At 43.8% G+C, this 13,958-nt stretch overlaps 1 protein-coding gene across 6 annotated transcripts in view; it reads left to right on the top strand.

Annotated features, from left to right (window-relative positions):
- Nucleotides 1–13,958, top strand: part of TRANK1 (tetratricopeptide repeat and ankyrin repeat containing 1) — a 117,962-nt gene that overhangs the window by 45,416 nt on the left and 58,588 nt on the right. For all 6 annotated transcript variants that reach the window (XM_015445636.4, XM_045386500.3, XM_005546621.5 and 3 more), the window contains 5 exons: nt 1,182–1,332; nt 4,691–4,809; nt 7,495–7,578; nt 8,098–8,236; nt 10,483–10,614. In XM_015445636.4, the coding sequence (XP_015301122.2) occupies nt 1,182–1,332; nt 4,691–4,809; nt 7,495–7,578; nt 8,098–8,236; nt 10,483–10,614 (625 nt within the window). The remainder of the gene's footprint in view (nt 1–1,181; nt 1,333–4,690; nt 4,810–7,494; nt 7,579–8,097; nt 8,237–10,482; nt 10,615–13,958) is intronic.

The following is a 13,958-nucleotide window of genomic DNA, read 5'->3' as shown; positions in this document are numbered from 1 at the left end:
AATTTTCTTCTTTCTGTAGAAATCAAATATTTATTTGGACTCTTGTGAATATCACTTATAATGTAGAACTCAGAAAATCTCAGTGTTTGTCATTACAATTTGTTTTCTTATGCACCCAGTAGAAATTGTGTTTACTTTGAAAGGGACAGGAAAAACACCTTTGTTTTCATATCAGTCTCATTCTTTTCCTGAACACCAATCAAAGGACTGTTTTCATTCTTCTGTTCTGGCCCAAGCTGTGACTTGAAGTATGAATAAATAAATAAGGCCAGGTGCAGTGGCTCACTTGAACTGCACCCTGGCCTCATAATCTGAGCAGTTTGGGAGGCCGAGGCAGGAAGATTGCTTGAGGCCAGGAGTTCAAGACCAGTTTGGGCAATATAGCAAGACTTTGTCTCTACCAAAAATGGAAAAGTTATCTGGGCATGGTGGTGCACACCTGTAGTCCTAGCTACTTGGGAGGCTAGGATGAGAGGCTAGTTTGAGCCCAGGAGTTAGAGGGTAGCAGTGAGCCAGGATCATGCCACTACACTCCAGCCTAGGTGATAGGGCAAGATCCTGTCTCAATCAGTCAATCAGTCAATAACAAACCAACCAACCAGAGATGTAACTGGAAGCAGACCTGCTTTCTTCTCTCTGTGTCATATGTTAGATGCTATATAAGTCATGGATTTGAAAGTGATTCTTTTCTTGGCAGTTAAATGACAGAGCAATGTGGCACAGAATATAATGTGGAAACCCTGTATCCAGTGTTGGTTAGAAATCCCTGTTTACATAGAAGTAAGACAGGATATGAGTCTGTTGCCCAGGCTGGAGTTCAGTAGCACGACTGTAGCTCACTGCAGCGTCGATCTTCTGGGCTCAAGCAATCCTCTCACCTCAGCCTCCTGAGTAGCTGGGACTACAAGGTACATGCCACTATGCCCAGCTAATTTTTCTTTTCTTTTTAGTAGAGACAAGGTCTCACTATGTTGCCCATGCTGGCCTGCAACTCCTGAGCTCAAGCGATCCTCCTGCCTTGATCTCTCAAAGTGTTAGGATTACAGGCATGAGCCACTGTGCCCAGTCAGACGTGAGAGTTTTAGAGTTGGATTTCCCATGTTGCCAATCTTGTTTTTTCTTTCACCAGCAGGTTAAAGGAGATGTGATACATGACAGTTTTGCTTTTTATCATGTTCCAGGGATACTACCGAGCTGGTTATTCCTTGCTGAGGTTACACCAGTCTTATGAAGCCGCTCGCATGTTTTTTGAGGGTCTGCGACTTGTGCAGAGAAGCCAAGACCAGGCACCAGTTGCTGATTTCCTTGTTGGAGTCTTCACCACTATGAGCAGTAAGTTGGAACTGGGGAAACTTTTTGTAAAGTCCTTGCTATTTTATTCGAATAGCTCCTGGGGACTCAGGCTCATGAGGAGATAATTTCTGGGTGTTTCTTTGTGGCTGATTTATGTAGTTTAATGAAACTAGTTCACACATTAGAAAGCATTTTGGACGATTCGGTGGCTTCTGCCTTTGTAAAAACAATAAGGTACTTTTTGCATAAATAACTAAAAGCTTTGGGTGTTTGGTTTCATTTTTTTTTTTTTTTTTGAGACGGAGTCTCACTTAGTCTCCAGGCTGGAGTACAGTGACGCAATCTCGGCTCACTGCAACCTCCGCCTCCCGGGTTCAAGTGATCCTCCTGCCTCAGCCTCCTGAGTGGCTGGGACTACAGGCACACGCCACCACACCCAGCTAATGTTTTGTATTTTTAGTAGAGATGGGGTTTCGCCATATTGGCCAGGATGGCCTTGATCTCTTGACCTCATGATCCGCCCGCCTTGGCCTCCCAAAGTGCCAGGATTACAGGTGTGAGCCACCCTGCCCGGCTGGTTTCAGACTTCTTAAGTGTTTTGTGTTGCTATTCATAGGGATTTCCGTATTTATACTACTCTCCTGATGTGACTTTTGCTGTTTCCTGTGATTTTTCTTTTCCTTTTTTTTTTTGAGATGGAGTTTCACTCTTGTTGCCCAGGCTGGAGTGCAATGGCGTGATCTTTGCTCACTGCAACCTCTGTTTCCCGGGTTCAAAGGAATCTCCTGCCTCAGTATCCTGAGTAGCTGGGATTACAGGCGCCCACCCCCCTGCCTGGCTAACTTTTTGTATTTTTAGGAGAGATGGGGCTTCACCATGTTGGCCAGGCTGGTCTTAAACTCCTGACCTCAGGTAATCCACCTGCCTTGGCCTCCCAAAGTGCTGAGATTATAGGCATAAGCCACCGTGCCTGGTCTTTCCTGTGGTTTTTCACATGTATTTTTCCACTCTATTGAGAAAATATTTGTTTGCTATGAAAATAACCTGGAAGGGCCGATGGAGGGTCCTGTGAAAGCTGATAATGGGTGTTCCGTGTCAGGGTTGTGAAGCTCACTGCCTGGCACTGCAGAATCAGCAGAGGACTCGTGTGTTCAGCCTAGCAGGGAGGGGAACTTTTTGTGTCACTGCATTAAGCTACTACTTTAATGACCTGGCCTAAGACATAGCTTTGTCAGTGGCCTGGATAAGGCAAAACCAGAAACTGGTAAAGCACAGTGTAATAAACTTCACTCCTTGCCAGTGATGGTGCAGTCTAAAGAACTGCCAATACCTAGGCTGTTGTTTTTAAATATGGTGTTTGATCAAATTTAAGTTGCACTAAGATGTGCTGTTAATTTATGCTGTGCCAGTGAGAGACAACATTGATTGTAAGACACATCCTGATTTCAGAGATGTTAGAATATGAAAAATGGCACGTTAGAATTTCTGAAAAATGGTCTTTGTCTTTTAAATGTGGGGAAACCACAGCTGACAATTGATAGACTGTTATCAATCAAACTGTTCCCATTGCAGTTGTGGGAAAGCAATTTTTGTGGTCTGTGGGTGGAATCCCACAGATTTTGACAAGTTCAGTACAGAGAGGGGACCAGAGGAGTAGCAGGCAGTGGGAAGGAGTTAGAGGCAGGTGCAGCCATGTCCCCTAGACACGGAAGTAGAAGGTCTCTTGATAGGTGCTGATGAGTCACAGGTCTTCAGTCAGTCTTTTGCCAACAGTGGTCAGGGCTGGTTTCATTTTCTTCCTAACCTGATGACTTGGCCTGCACTTCCCCATTGCCTTCTCTGCATCTTTTTTTTTTTTTTTTTGAGACGGAGTCTTGCTCTGTTGTCCAGGCTGGAGTGCAGTGGTGCAATCTAGGCTCACTGCAACCTCGGACTCCCAGGTTCAAGAGATTCTCCTGCCTAAGCCTTCTGAGTAGCTGGGACTACAGGCGCGTGCCACCATGCCCGGCTAATTTTTGTATTTTTAGTAGATCTGGGGTTTCAGTATGTTGGCCAGGCTGGTCTCGAACTCCTGACCTCAGGTGATCCACCTGCCTCGGCTTCCAAAGTGCTGGGATTACAGGCGTGAGCCACTGCACCCAGTTTCTCTGCATCTTTTTTTTTTTTTGAGATGGAGTTTCACTCTTTTCCCCCATGCTGAAGTGCAATGGCATGATCTTTGCTCACTGCAACCTCCAGCTCCTGGGTTCAAGTGATTCTCCTGCCTCAGCGTCCCTAGTAGCTGGTATTACAGGCTCTGCCACCACGCCCAGCTAATTTTTGTTTTTTTAGTAGAGACGGGCTTTCACCCTGTTGGCCAGGCTGGTCTCAAACTCCTGACCTCAGGTGATCTGCCTGCCTTGGCCTCCCAAAGTGCTGGGATTACAGGTGTGAGCCACCGCACCCGGCCGTCTGCATCTTTTAAATGTCACTATTCTGTCAGAAGCCAGGCCAGAGTTATGGGAATTCCAAACAACTGCTTCTTGATGACTGCCCGGGTGGTTTTCATTCTGCCCCCAACCTGAAAGGTGGCAGTTAACAGGACTTCTTAGGACGATGCATCCAATACTTTATTTACCAAAGCACTCCTTTTTGGAAGGTAAAGAAATTGGCGTGGCCCAGTTTCTAAATTTTGAAAAATACATTTATGGGAAACTTCGTATCCTTTCATATGGTATACGTTTGTTTTGATATTTACTTATTTTTTGAAATTAATAACCTTGGAAGAGGTGCCAAGTTATTCTGACTCTTGACCTGTCCCCTCAGACATTCTCATCCATGAATTTGAGAAATGTGGTTGGAGGATCACAAGGTGCAATAGGTCAATAGGCCACCAGGTCAGAAGAATGTGTATTGATGACAACAGTTGGTAGATGTGGGTTCCAGTCTTGTTTCTTGTCATGAACTAACTGCATGATATGCCATGAAACCTATCTTCATTTGTCATAGTTTCTAATGTTTTGGGTAACAATAATATTTGTCACATTTTTCTTAAAGGAAATGAGTATTGTAACTTAAGCTTCCATTTCCTCCTCTGTAAGTGGAGATAATAGGCACTTCCTTAGTGGTTTGTTTGAGGGATTAAATATAAGCATGTATCACTGGGCTTGGTAACTAGAAAGGCAAAGCGAATGTTAATTATGCTGCCTAACTCTTAGGGGATTGATTTTATGACGAACTGGAAATAATGGCCACTTCAATCAATCATAAAGGGCTTCATACTACTTTGAAAATGCCTTTCTTTTGGGTATCTTTAATTTACCATTTATCTATGTGTGAACTTAATTGGAGGACCTTTTCTGAAATGCTGTAGGCTTCACCTACATTAAAATCCCTAAATTATGAAACTTTCTTTCAGGTGACTCCATTGTTTTGCAAAGTTTCTTGCCTTGCTTTGATCATATTTTCACAACTGGATTCCCAACAGAAGTGTGGCAATCTGTAATAGAAAAGTTGGCAAAGAAGGGATTATGGCATGTAAGTAAAAGGAGATGGCTCTCTCATGGGGAGAGTACATTCTTGATTAAATGATTTCTTTCCATTGGCATTGAGGGATTGTAATTTATTATTTGTTGATCTTGATGCCAGGATAAATTTTTAACTAGGACATCATTAAAGATGAAAAATCTTTGAGATAGATTAATTAACCAGTTTCCATTTATTTTTTAAAATGGGCAAAGCACTTAGACTGTGGTAACCTCACTCCTTGCTCTGTGTCTCAACCGTCATTAAAGAAATGTAAAGTACAGGTGCTAACGGTAATGTGGAATGAGAAAAACAAAGCTGTGTGTTCATTTTCACAATCATTTTTTATACTGCATTAGCTAGTGTGTGCCCAGATGACCTATCTGGGCTGCTCACAAGGGTTCCCATGTGGTTTTGAGGGACTGCTAACATTTGGATAGTGGCTAAGTGAGGTTGTAGGACCTGAACCCAGGGCCAGGAATCCATGGAATGGAGGAGTGGGTGGACTCTGGAGGCCTGGGCTTCAGTGCCACACAGATGTGTCCTTGAATCAGAATCCCCCACTTACTATTTTGGGCTAATTACTTACCCTTTGAGTCTTATTTCCTCATTTGTAAGTTGCATTATATAAACCTATTTCTCAGAGTTTTGGTGAGAATCAGAAATAATGGACAAGAGCACCTATCAGGTAATGTTTGTTGAAGGCTTACAGTGCCAGGCATTGAGCTGAGGGGTTTTATAATACCTGGCATATTCTAAGTGCCCAGTGAATAGTAGTTGTCATTGGTGATAGGCTGTAAGTGCTCATGAGAATGGGCTGGCCAAAGCTAGGAGCTTGGTTAGAACAGGCCTGCTGGGCTTTCTAAAGCTGGGCAGTCCAGAAAAGTCAGCAAAAGCAAGGCCAACCTATTAAGGACTCCTGATCCTAGCAGATTGGGTGACTTTAGAATACAGAATTCTTAAATTTTGGACAAGGTAATGGATTCTATTGGAAATGTAATGAAATCTATGGGGCTCTCTTGTCATGCACTGATAATTGTGTGTATAGTTTCAGGGGGTTCATGGGAAACCTCCTGGAGTCCAGCCATGGGCTCCCTGAAGCTTACCCTTATATTAAAAAATCTTGGGAGGGCAGGTAGCAGGGATGAGGAAGGCAGACTGAACTCTTGGGGAAGCAGTAGTCAGAAATCCAGCGTCCTGTTAAAAGACATTTGAGATCTTTTCTCTCTTTGGATAAGGTAGCTGGACTAAGAGTTCTATAAGGATCCTTCCAGCTTTATTTTTAAAAAAGTTTTGAAATTCTGTGATTCCAAGTGCTAGGGTAGATCTGTGAGTAGGAGGCCTTAGGCCTCATTAGCAGGAAGATAGTTTAATTTACTGCACTCAGGAAAAGAACCTTGTCCTCTCTTCCCAGTGTGGGGTGGACATGAATAGAGCTCCATGGCCTAGGTAGAGAATGAGAGAATGGGAGGCAGGCAACTTCTAATAGATTATTATCCCAGCCAGTCAAGGGAGGGCCCAGGAATCCAGCCCAAGTGGCAGGTCCAACATCCTACCTGCAGTGAGGCTCTGGTAATTCCCAAATACTGCAGACAGAAGCATCTTTTTAAAGGCCGGCAATCTGGACCACTAGAATGCTGAACTTATCACGTGGGGTTGAGTGTGGGCAGCGAGGCTTGTTTAGGGCAAAAAGTTAAGAATGGGCATCACAGAGTTTGCAGTGAGATTGCACCGATGCACTGTAGCCTGGGCAACAAAAGTGAGACTCCATCTCAAAAAAAAAAAAAGAATGGGTATCAATCTGAAAGAAACTAGAAGCGAGATGTGGCTATGGGCTCAGTTCCTGTGGTCCTAAGTCCACTGGCAAGAGCCATACGTGAGAGAGGTTGGAGCTGAGACTGGGTCTCCAGTCATGGTCATAACAGAGCTGGGAATTCTTAGACCTGTTAGCATACCTGAATGATCTCAGTAGGGGCTTCTCAGGATGTGCTGTGAGACCTATGAAAACTGGCTTAACTTCTCTGGAATTTAGTCTCTTCAGCAACTTTAGATAGGGTCAGTACTTTAACAACTGGGTCTCTGAAAAGAAAAGGTCCCGATTTGTAGCATTTGCTAATTTTGGTCATGTAAATACTCTCACCATGGCCAATTTCCAGCTACTAATATGACATACAAGACTTGGAGTTAGGAAGAGATGTGCATCGTCAGCTCAGTAGCTGATAGGAGCTGGCTCCAGCATACCATTTGACAGGGTCTAATGGGCTCCAAGTACTTGGGGCTTTTAGAATGCTGATGTGCTGAATAATTGATTGGGGTAGGGTATTTCTAAAGGATTTGAGTCTTCCACTTGTTAAGCCTTAAGAACTTGGCAGGGAATTACTCTTTTTTTTTTTTAAATCCCATTGCAACTATACTGTGAAATGCGCATGACATCATCTGCTCCTGTCCTCAGCAGGCTTTGAGGAAGTGTGGAGAGGCCTTAATCCTCAGCAGGAACAGGAAGTTGGTTAGACAGAGACTCTGATTGTCACAGCAAATAGCTGAAAAAATTGGCAAGCACTTTAAAAAAAGACAAAGCTAGAGAGTGGTTTTTTTTTTTATTTGCTTGTTTTAAAGCTTAAAATAACTTTTTTGCTTTAATAACCCATGTGGAGAACATTATTATTCCAGCCTTTTCTTCTTGTCTTCTCCCACCAGTCATTTCTACTTCTGTCAGCAAAAAAAGACCGATTACCAAGAAATATTCATGTGCCAGAGTTATCACTGAAAAGTCTCTTTGAGGTAAGGTGTTTTTTTTTTTTTTTTTTTTTTTTTTTTGAAACTGAGTCTCGCCCTTTCACCCAGGCTGGAGTGCAGTGGCACGATCTCAGCTCACTGCAACCTCCACCTCGCGGTTCAAGCAATTCTCCCTGCTTCATCCTCCCGAGTAGCTGGGATTACAGGTGCCTACCACAATGCCCGGCTAATTTTTGTATTTTTTGGTAGAGATGGGTTTTACCATGTTGGCCAGGCTGGTCTAGAACTGCCAACCTCAGGTGATCCACCCACTTTGGCCTCCCAAAGTGCTGGGATTACAGGTGTGAGCCACTGCGCCTGGCCTTGTAAGGTGATTTCTGGAAACATAACTTCTTTGTGTCTGGTACTTTCTCCTTCAGCTGCCTTACCACAAATTTGTTATTTATAATAATCAGTAACAGCTAATCCAAGTGTTACTGGTTCCATACTTTATGGGTAAAGGAGTTTGAAGCTTCATATTGATTAGTGACTTCTATAATTTCTCTTGTGTGTTTTTTTCCCCAGAAATACGTTTTCATTGGACTTTATGAGAAGATGGAACAAGTGCCCAAGTTAGTCCAGTGGCTCATCTCCATTGGTGCAAGTGTTGAGACTATAGGACCGTATCCCCTTCATGCCCTCATGCGACTCTGTATCCAAGCCAGTAAGTCTTCTCCCTGTTTTCCACCCTCCAAGCTGCCCTTCCAGCCGAGTTCTGGGACTCTGTTGAGCTCAAGTGAAACTAGAATTAAGCCACTTGAATGCAGACCGTTTGAATATTCAAATGATCTGGTTATTCAAATGAATGAAGCAGCAGGGAAGTCGTATCATTTTTATCTTTCCTGGCACCTAGTAGCTGCAGGAGGTCCAAACAGAAAGGATTCTGTGTTTCTAGACAGATCCTGGCAGGAGGGTGGAGCTCTGGTACCCAAGGAAGGGACTTAGGACGGACAGCTGTTGCTGGGCAAAACTCCCAGGAGACCTGCAGAGTTTCCTCCTTCCGGCATAGGCAGCTTTGGTCTTTTTCTCTAGGTTCATCTTCACTCTAGCCCAGAGGGCTGACGGCTGTGTTGTGGGACACACAACACAGTCCCTTGGCTGGGGGGATCCCAAGTGAGACATGAGCTGTTGCTGATACAGTTTGGTTGTGCTTCTTTTAAAAGACTGCTATTTTCATGAAGTTCTTTTTTAAGCTTTGCCATCTGGTTATAGGATTTAACTTTAAACATATTTTTATTTTATCATTAACACACACATACACACACACACACTTTAGATAGAAGTTTGTTTTTCTTTCCAAGCACACGTGGCATCACTGTGGGACGTTCACCCTTAGCATTTTAACGCTAGAAGGGGCCAAGAGAACTTGTCCAGTCTACCTCTTGTAGGCTGTATCGTCTCCCCAGGAATGGGGGAGCGGGAGGTGGCCATGGGCTTGAGGCCTGGGACCGCTGTCTTTGCTGTAGCCAGATTTGTCCTGCTGTTATTCATTTCATATAGTGGGGAATTTATAAGATGTATATATATATTTTTTGAGACTGAGTCTCACTCTATTGCCCAGGCTGGGGGAGTGCAGTGACGTGATATTGGCTCACTGCACTGCAGCCTTTGCCTCCTGGGTTCAGGTGATTCCCCTGCATCAGCCTACCAAGTATCTGAGATTATAGGTGCCCGCCACCACGCCTGGCTAATTTTTGTATTTTTAGTAGAGACGGGGTTTCACCATGTTGGCCAGGCTGGTCTCAATTTTCTGATCTCAAGTGATCCACCCGCCTCAGCCTCCAAAAGTGCTGGGATTACAGGCGTGAGCCCCACCATGCCTGGCCAAGAGATTTTATTCTTACACAGAGATTGGCAGATAAAACATTTAAAAGTAAAGCCTGATTCAAAGCTACTTAATCTAATCCTCCCAGTTTCAAGTGAGGAAACTGGAATGCAGAGAAGTGTGGCTCTGGTTATGAATGTCATGGTTCCCCATTGCGTCTCCTTTTAAGTTAGTTCCTGTGATTGTAGGGGGTATCAGTAAGATTGAGCCTTCAAGTTGGTAAGCTTTAATCCTTCATTTGTTTCTCAGAGAACTCTGACATGGTGACAAATGGGAGTCCAAAGAGTTGGCAGAGGTTTGTGGCTTTCCTAGATACCAGGAACTCCAAGGAAGGAATTGAATATATATGTCCCATGGATAATAATGCAGTAGGGTAATCTCATCAGAGATACTGGCTTGATTATTAAAGTGGAGGCTGTTGCGCCTCACCTAGATCCTCTTTGCCACCAACCCCCTCACCCCCACCTGCTGTCAATGTTAGCTGCTAACAACTCACAGCTGGCCCCTTGGGCAGAGCATTGCTCTTTGTCAACAGAAACCACTTCCCAGAGAGGTTCTCTCTGGACCTTGCCTCTCTCCCTGAGTGCATTCTGTAGCTCTTGATTGACTGACATGGGGATTCAAAAGGCCAGCCCCAGTGCCTCAAGGTGGGTCTAGGCTGTGGTGCATTCCTGCTGCAGAGCTGCTCATGAGGTCAGGCTGGAGTGACCCTACTAGGATTACTACCTTGCTTAGCTGCTTCCCCTACCTGTCCTGCCTCTCTTGCTCTTTCTCGTGCTATCTCTAGCTCAGTCATATGTATAAGAATCCCTATCTCAGGCTTCTAGGGAACCTGACCTACGTTGATTCTGGGTCGCTTTCTATAACTCATCCTCTTACTTGACAAATGCCCGTGTCTTCCCACACCTGTTTGCGGTGAGTGGAAACGTATGTTGGATTCCTCATTTGGTTACCTTAGTGTGGTCCATGTTGACTTGCTTTGCTGATTTTCTTTCTTTCTTTTTAATCTATTGCTGCTGCACAAATGAACTTTGCTGACTTTCTGTATGTGGAAAACATTAGTAAGTCATTCTAATTCCCTTCAGGGGAAAACCATCTTTTCCGGTGGTTAATGGATCACAAGCCCGAGTGGAAAGGCCGCATTAACCAGAAGGACGGAGATGGCTGCACTGTCCTGCACGTCGTCGCTGCCCACTCCCCAGGATACCTCGTCAAGCGTGAGTAGTGGCACCTCACTACTCACAGTAGTGACTTCAAGTGTCAGAGGGTGCACTGTGGCTGGCTGGTGTCAGGCTTTGAGGACCCACAACTGCCTTGTTTTACCCATTCTATCCCTAGCTGGTTCAGAGGGCTAAACTTCCCCTTGAACTAAACTTGATTTTGGTTGGTGGGTGGATAAGCTGTATGCAGAAAGAAGGTGAGGTGAGAGAAGGAAGAATTGCTGGGCTTCAAGTGCTCTTTCATCTTGAAATGGCTTCTGTGGGGTTGAATGGTTTCAAGAAAATGGGCTCCTGGCTGCCTTTGTTCCCTCCTTCATCACATGGTTACTCATTTTATTTTATGCCAAATCTGTGTTAGCTGCCAGAGAGGAATTATGAACCGAACTGCACATGGTTCTGCCTTCATGGCACTTAGAATCTAACACAGGGATTGCATCTTCCCTTACCTGCTGGGGCCAGACCGGGCACATGAGGGAGTGAGGCTGGCACATGCGAGGAGAAGCTGGTTCTTCTGACACCAGTGCACCATGTTAGCCTGGGAAGCAGGAAGGCTGTGTTCACTCTTACAGAGCTCTCTGATGTCACTCACTTTTCTTGAAACTCTCAGACCCCTCAGTTTTTGCTTTCTGTTTGGGACAGAGAAGAACATACTATTTCCCATAATGATGATGGACTCTCAGACTCTGTGGAAGGGAGGTGACAGGGAGTGGTGAGGAGCTTGTGCTGCTGCAGCCTGGAGCTGATCATAGGAACCAGGCTGGGCTGTCATCTTCTCATGGCAAGAGATGTTGGACATCTGGATTTTTTTTGAGACGGAGTCTCGCTCTGTCGCCCAGGCTGGAACAGTGGCACCATCTTGGCTCACTGCAACCTCCGCCTCCCGGGTTCAAGCGATTCTCCTGCCTTAGCCTCTCCCGAGTAGTTGGGACTACAGGTGCACACCACCATGCCCAGCTAATTTTTGTAACTTTAGTAGTTATGTTGGCCAGGCTGTTCTTGAACTCCTGACCTCAAGTGATCCACCTGCCTTGGCCTCCCAAAGAACTGGGATATAGGCATGAGCCACCATGCCCGGCCAGAAATCTGGATTTTTAAAAACTGTGAATCTTGTGATTTTTCAGCTGTCTGCTCAGATTTAAACATGCCTGTGAACTAGAAGCAGCCTGAAGTCCTCCTTTTGGGGACCTCTGGTCTGGTGGTTACTCGTAGGAAACTGTCCTCCCTTCAGCATCTCTCAGGAGGAGCCCAGCGAGGCTTGTTTCTCTAATGTCATTCCCACTGAACTGGGACCTAGGAACCTATATGTAGGGAAACAAAGGAAAAGCATTCTGTGGATTTTTGAGCTTTATTGAAATGTTATTCATATACTATATAATTTACCTGTTTAAAGTGTACAGTTAAATGCTTTTTGATCTATTCAGAGCTGTGCAAGTATCATTACAGTACATTTTAGAACGTTTTTATCCTAAAAAGAAACACTGCATCCGTTAGCAGTCATTCCATTTCCCTCATCCCCAAGCCCTAAGCAACCATCACTTTTTGTCTCTATGGATTTGCCTATTCTGGATATTTCACGTAAGTGGAATCATAGAATATAAGGCCTTTTGTGACTGGCTTCTTTCACCAGCATATTTTCAAGGTTTATCCGTGTTGTAGAATGAATCAATACTTAATTCCCTTTTCTTGCCAAATAATATTCTATTGTATAAATACACCATGTTTTGTTTATTCGTTCTTCAGTTGACGGGTGTTTGAGTTGTTTCCACTTTCCGGCTAGTATGAATAATGCTGCTGTCAATATTTGTGTACAGGGCGTTTGTTTTCATTTTTCCCAGCTAGATACCCAGGAGGAGAATTGCTGGATCATATGGTAACACTATGTTTAACCTTTTGAGGAATTGCCAGACTGTTTCCCAAAGTGGCTGTACCATTTTATAGTCTCACCAGCAGTGTGTGACGATTCTAGCTTCTTCACATCCTAACCCTTGTTATTTATTATCTGTTCTTTCGATGTTCTCTGTGTTTTAGTCCCTTCTTAAAGACAGTGATATTCTGGCAAACAACTAGCTCTTCAAGAGAAAAGCCATGAATTGTAGCATTTCTTGAGTTCCATGGTATAATCAGGGGTGTCTGATCTTTTGGCTTCCCTGGGCCACATTGGAATAAGAATTGTCTTGGGCCACACATAAAATACAGTAATACTAAAGATGGCTGATGAGTTAAAAAAAAAAAAAAAAAAAAAAAAAAGAAGGTCCGTGCACAAATCTCATAATGTTTTAAGAAAATTTACAAATTTGTGTGGGCCATGGGTTGGACAAGTGTGGAAATACTCCCATGGTGGCATAATTCATGCTACCAATGTGATGTCATACAACACAGAGTTGGGAAGAGATGTGTGGTAGGACGTTATTATATTTTATTTTTATCATGCAGATACATATTAAGATAGAAGTAGAGAAACCTCATCATAGATAATAGCAAAATATAGTAAAAATTATTAGGAAGTGATGGGTTTTGTTTGTCATATAATTTTTTTAATTATAATTTTTATCAACCAGCTTGCAACATTTCTGGACATTAAACAATTGGCTCTTGTGAACTGATATGAACTGGGTCTTAGCATACCACTGTGCTAAACCTAACATTAGTCTAGTAATTTATGGTTAAAGAATGTGCCACAACAATCATTGTGCTCTCTTTACATATCTCTACCCTGCAAATCTTCAAGAAAAAATACTTCCTGTCTGACTCTCTGATTTGCCAAAAACACATCTCCAGGTCTCCTGACATGCATGTGGCATAATGGCACGCACTTGTAGTCCCAGCTACTCAGGAGTCTGAGGTAGAAGAATCGCTTGAACCCAGGAGGTGGAGCTTGCAGTGAGCTGAGATTGTGCCACTGCACTCCAGCCTGGGTGACAGAGTGAGACTCCATCTCAAAAAAAAAAAAAAAAAAAAAAACCAAAAAAAAAAAAAAAACAAAAGAAAATAATAAACATAGACAGAAGGAACAAAAATTTTAAATCAACATTAATCAAAGACCATAGTAATACCTGTAGCTGTCAACACCTACCTCAGCCTCCCAAGCATCTGGGAGTACAGGCACATGCCACTATGCCCGGCTAATTTATTGTATTTTTAGTAGAGATGGGGTTTCAGCATGTTAGCCAGGATGGTCTTGATTTCCTGACCTTGTGGTCTACCTGCCTTGGCCTCCCAAAATGCTGGGAGTACAGGTGTGAGCCACCGCGCCCGGCCATTTTTCTCTTTATTTTTTGTTTTGTACTGTCTTTGAAATCTAGCATGTGTTTCACTCTTTTCACCACATCTCATGCATTTCA

Source organism: Macaca fascicularis, chromosome 2, assembly GCF_037993035.2.
Source record: "Macaca fascicularis isolate 582-1 chromosome 2, T2T-MFA8v1.1".
Classification (NCBI taxonomy): Eukaryota; Metazoa; Chordata; class Mammalia; order Primates; family Cercopithecidae; genus Macaca; species Macaca fascicularis.
The sequence above is the reverse complement of the archived record's forward strand: the minus strand, read 5'-3'. Positions and strand labels throughout refer to the sequence as shown.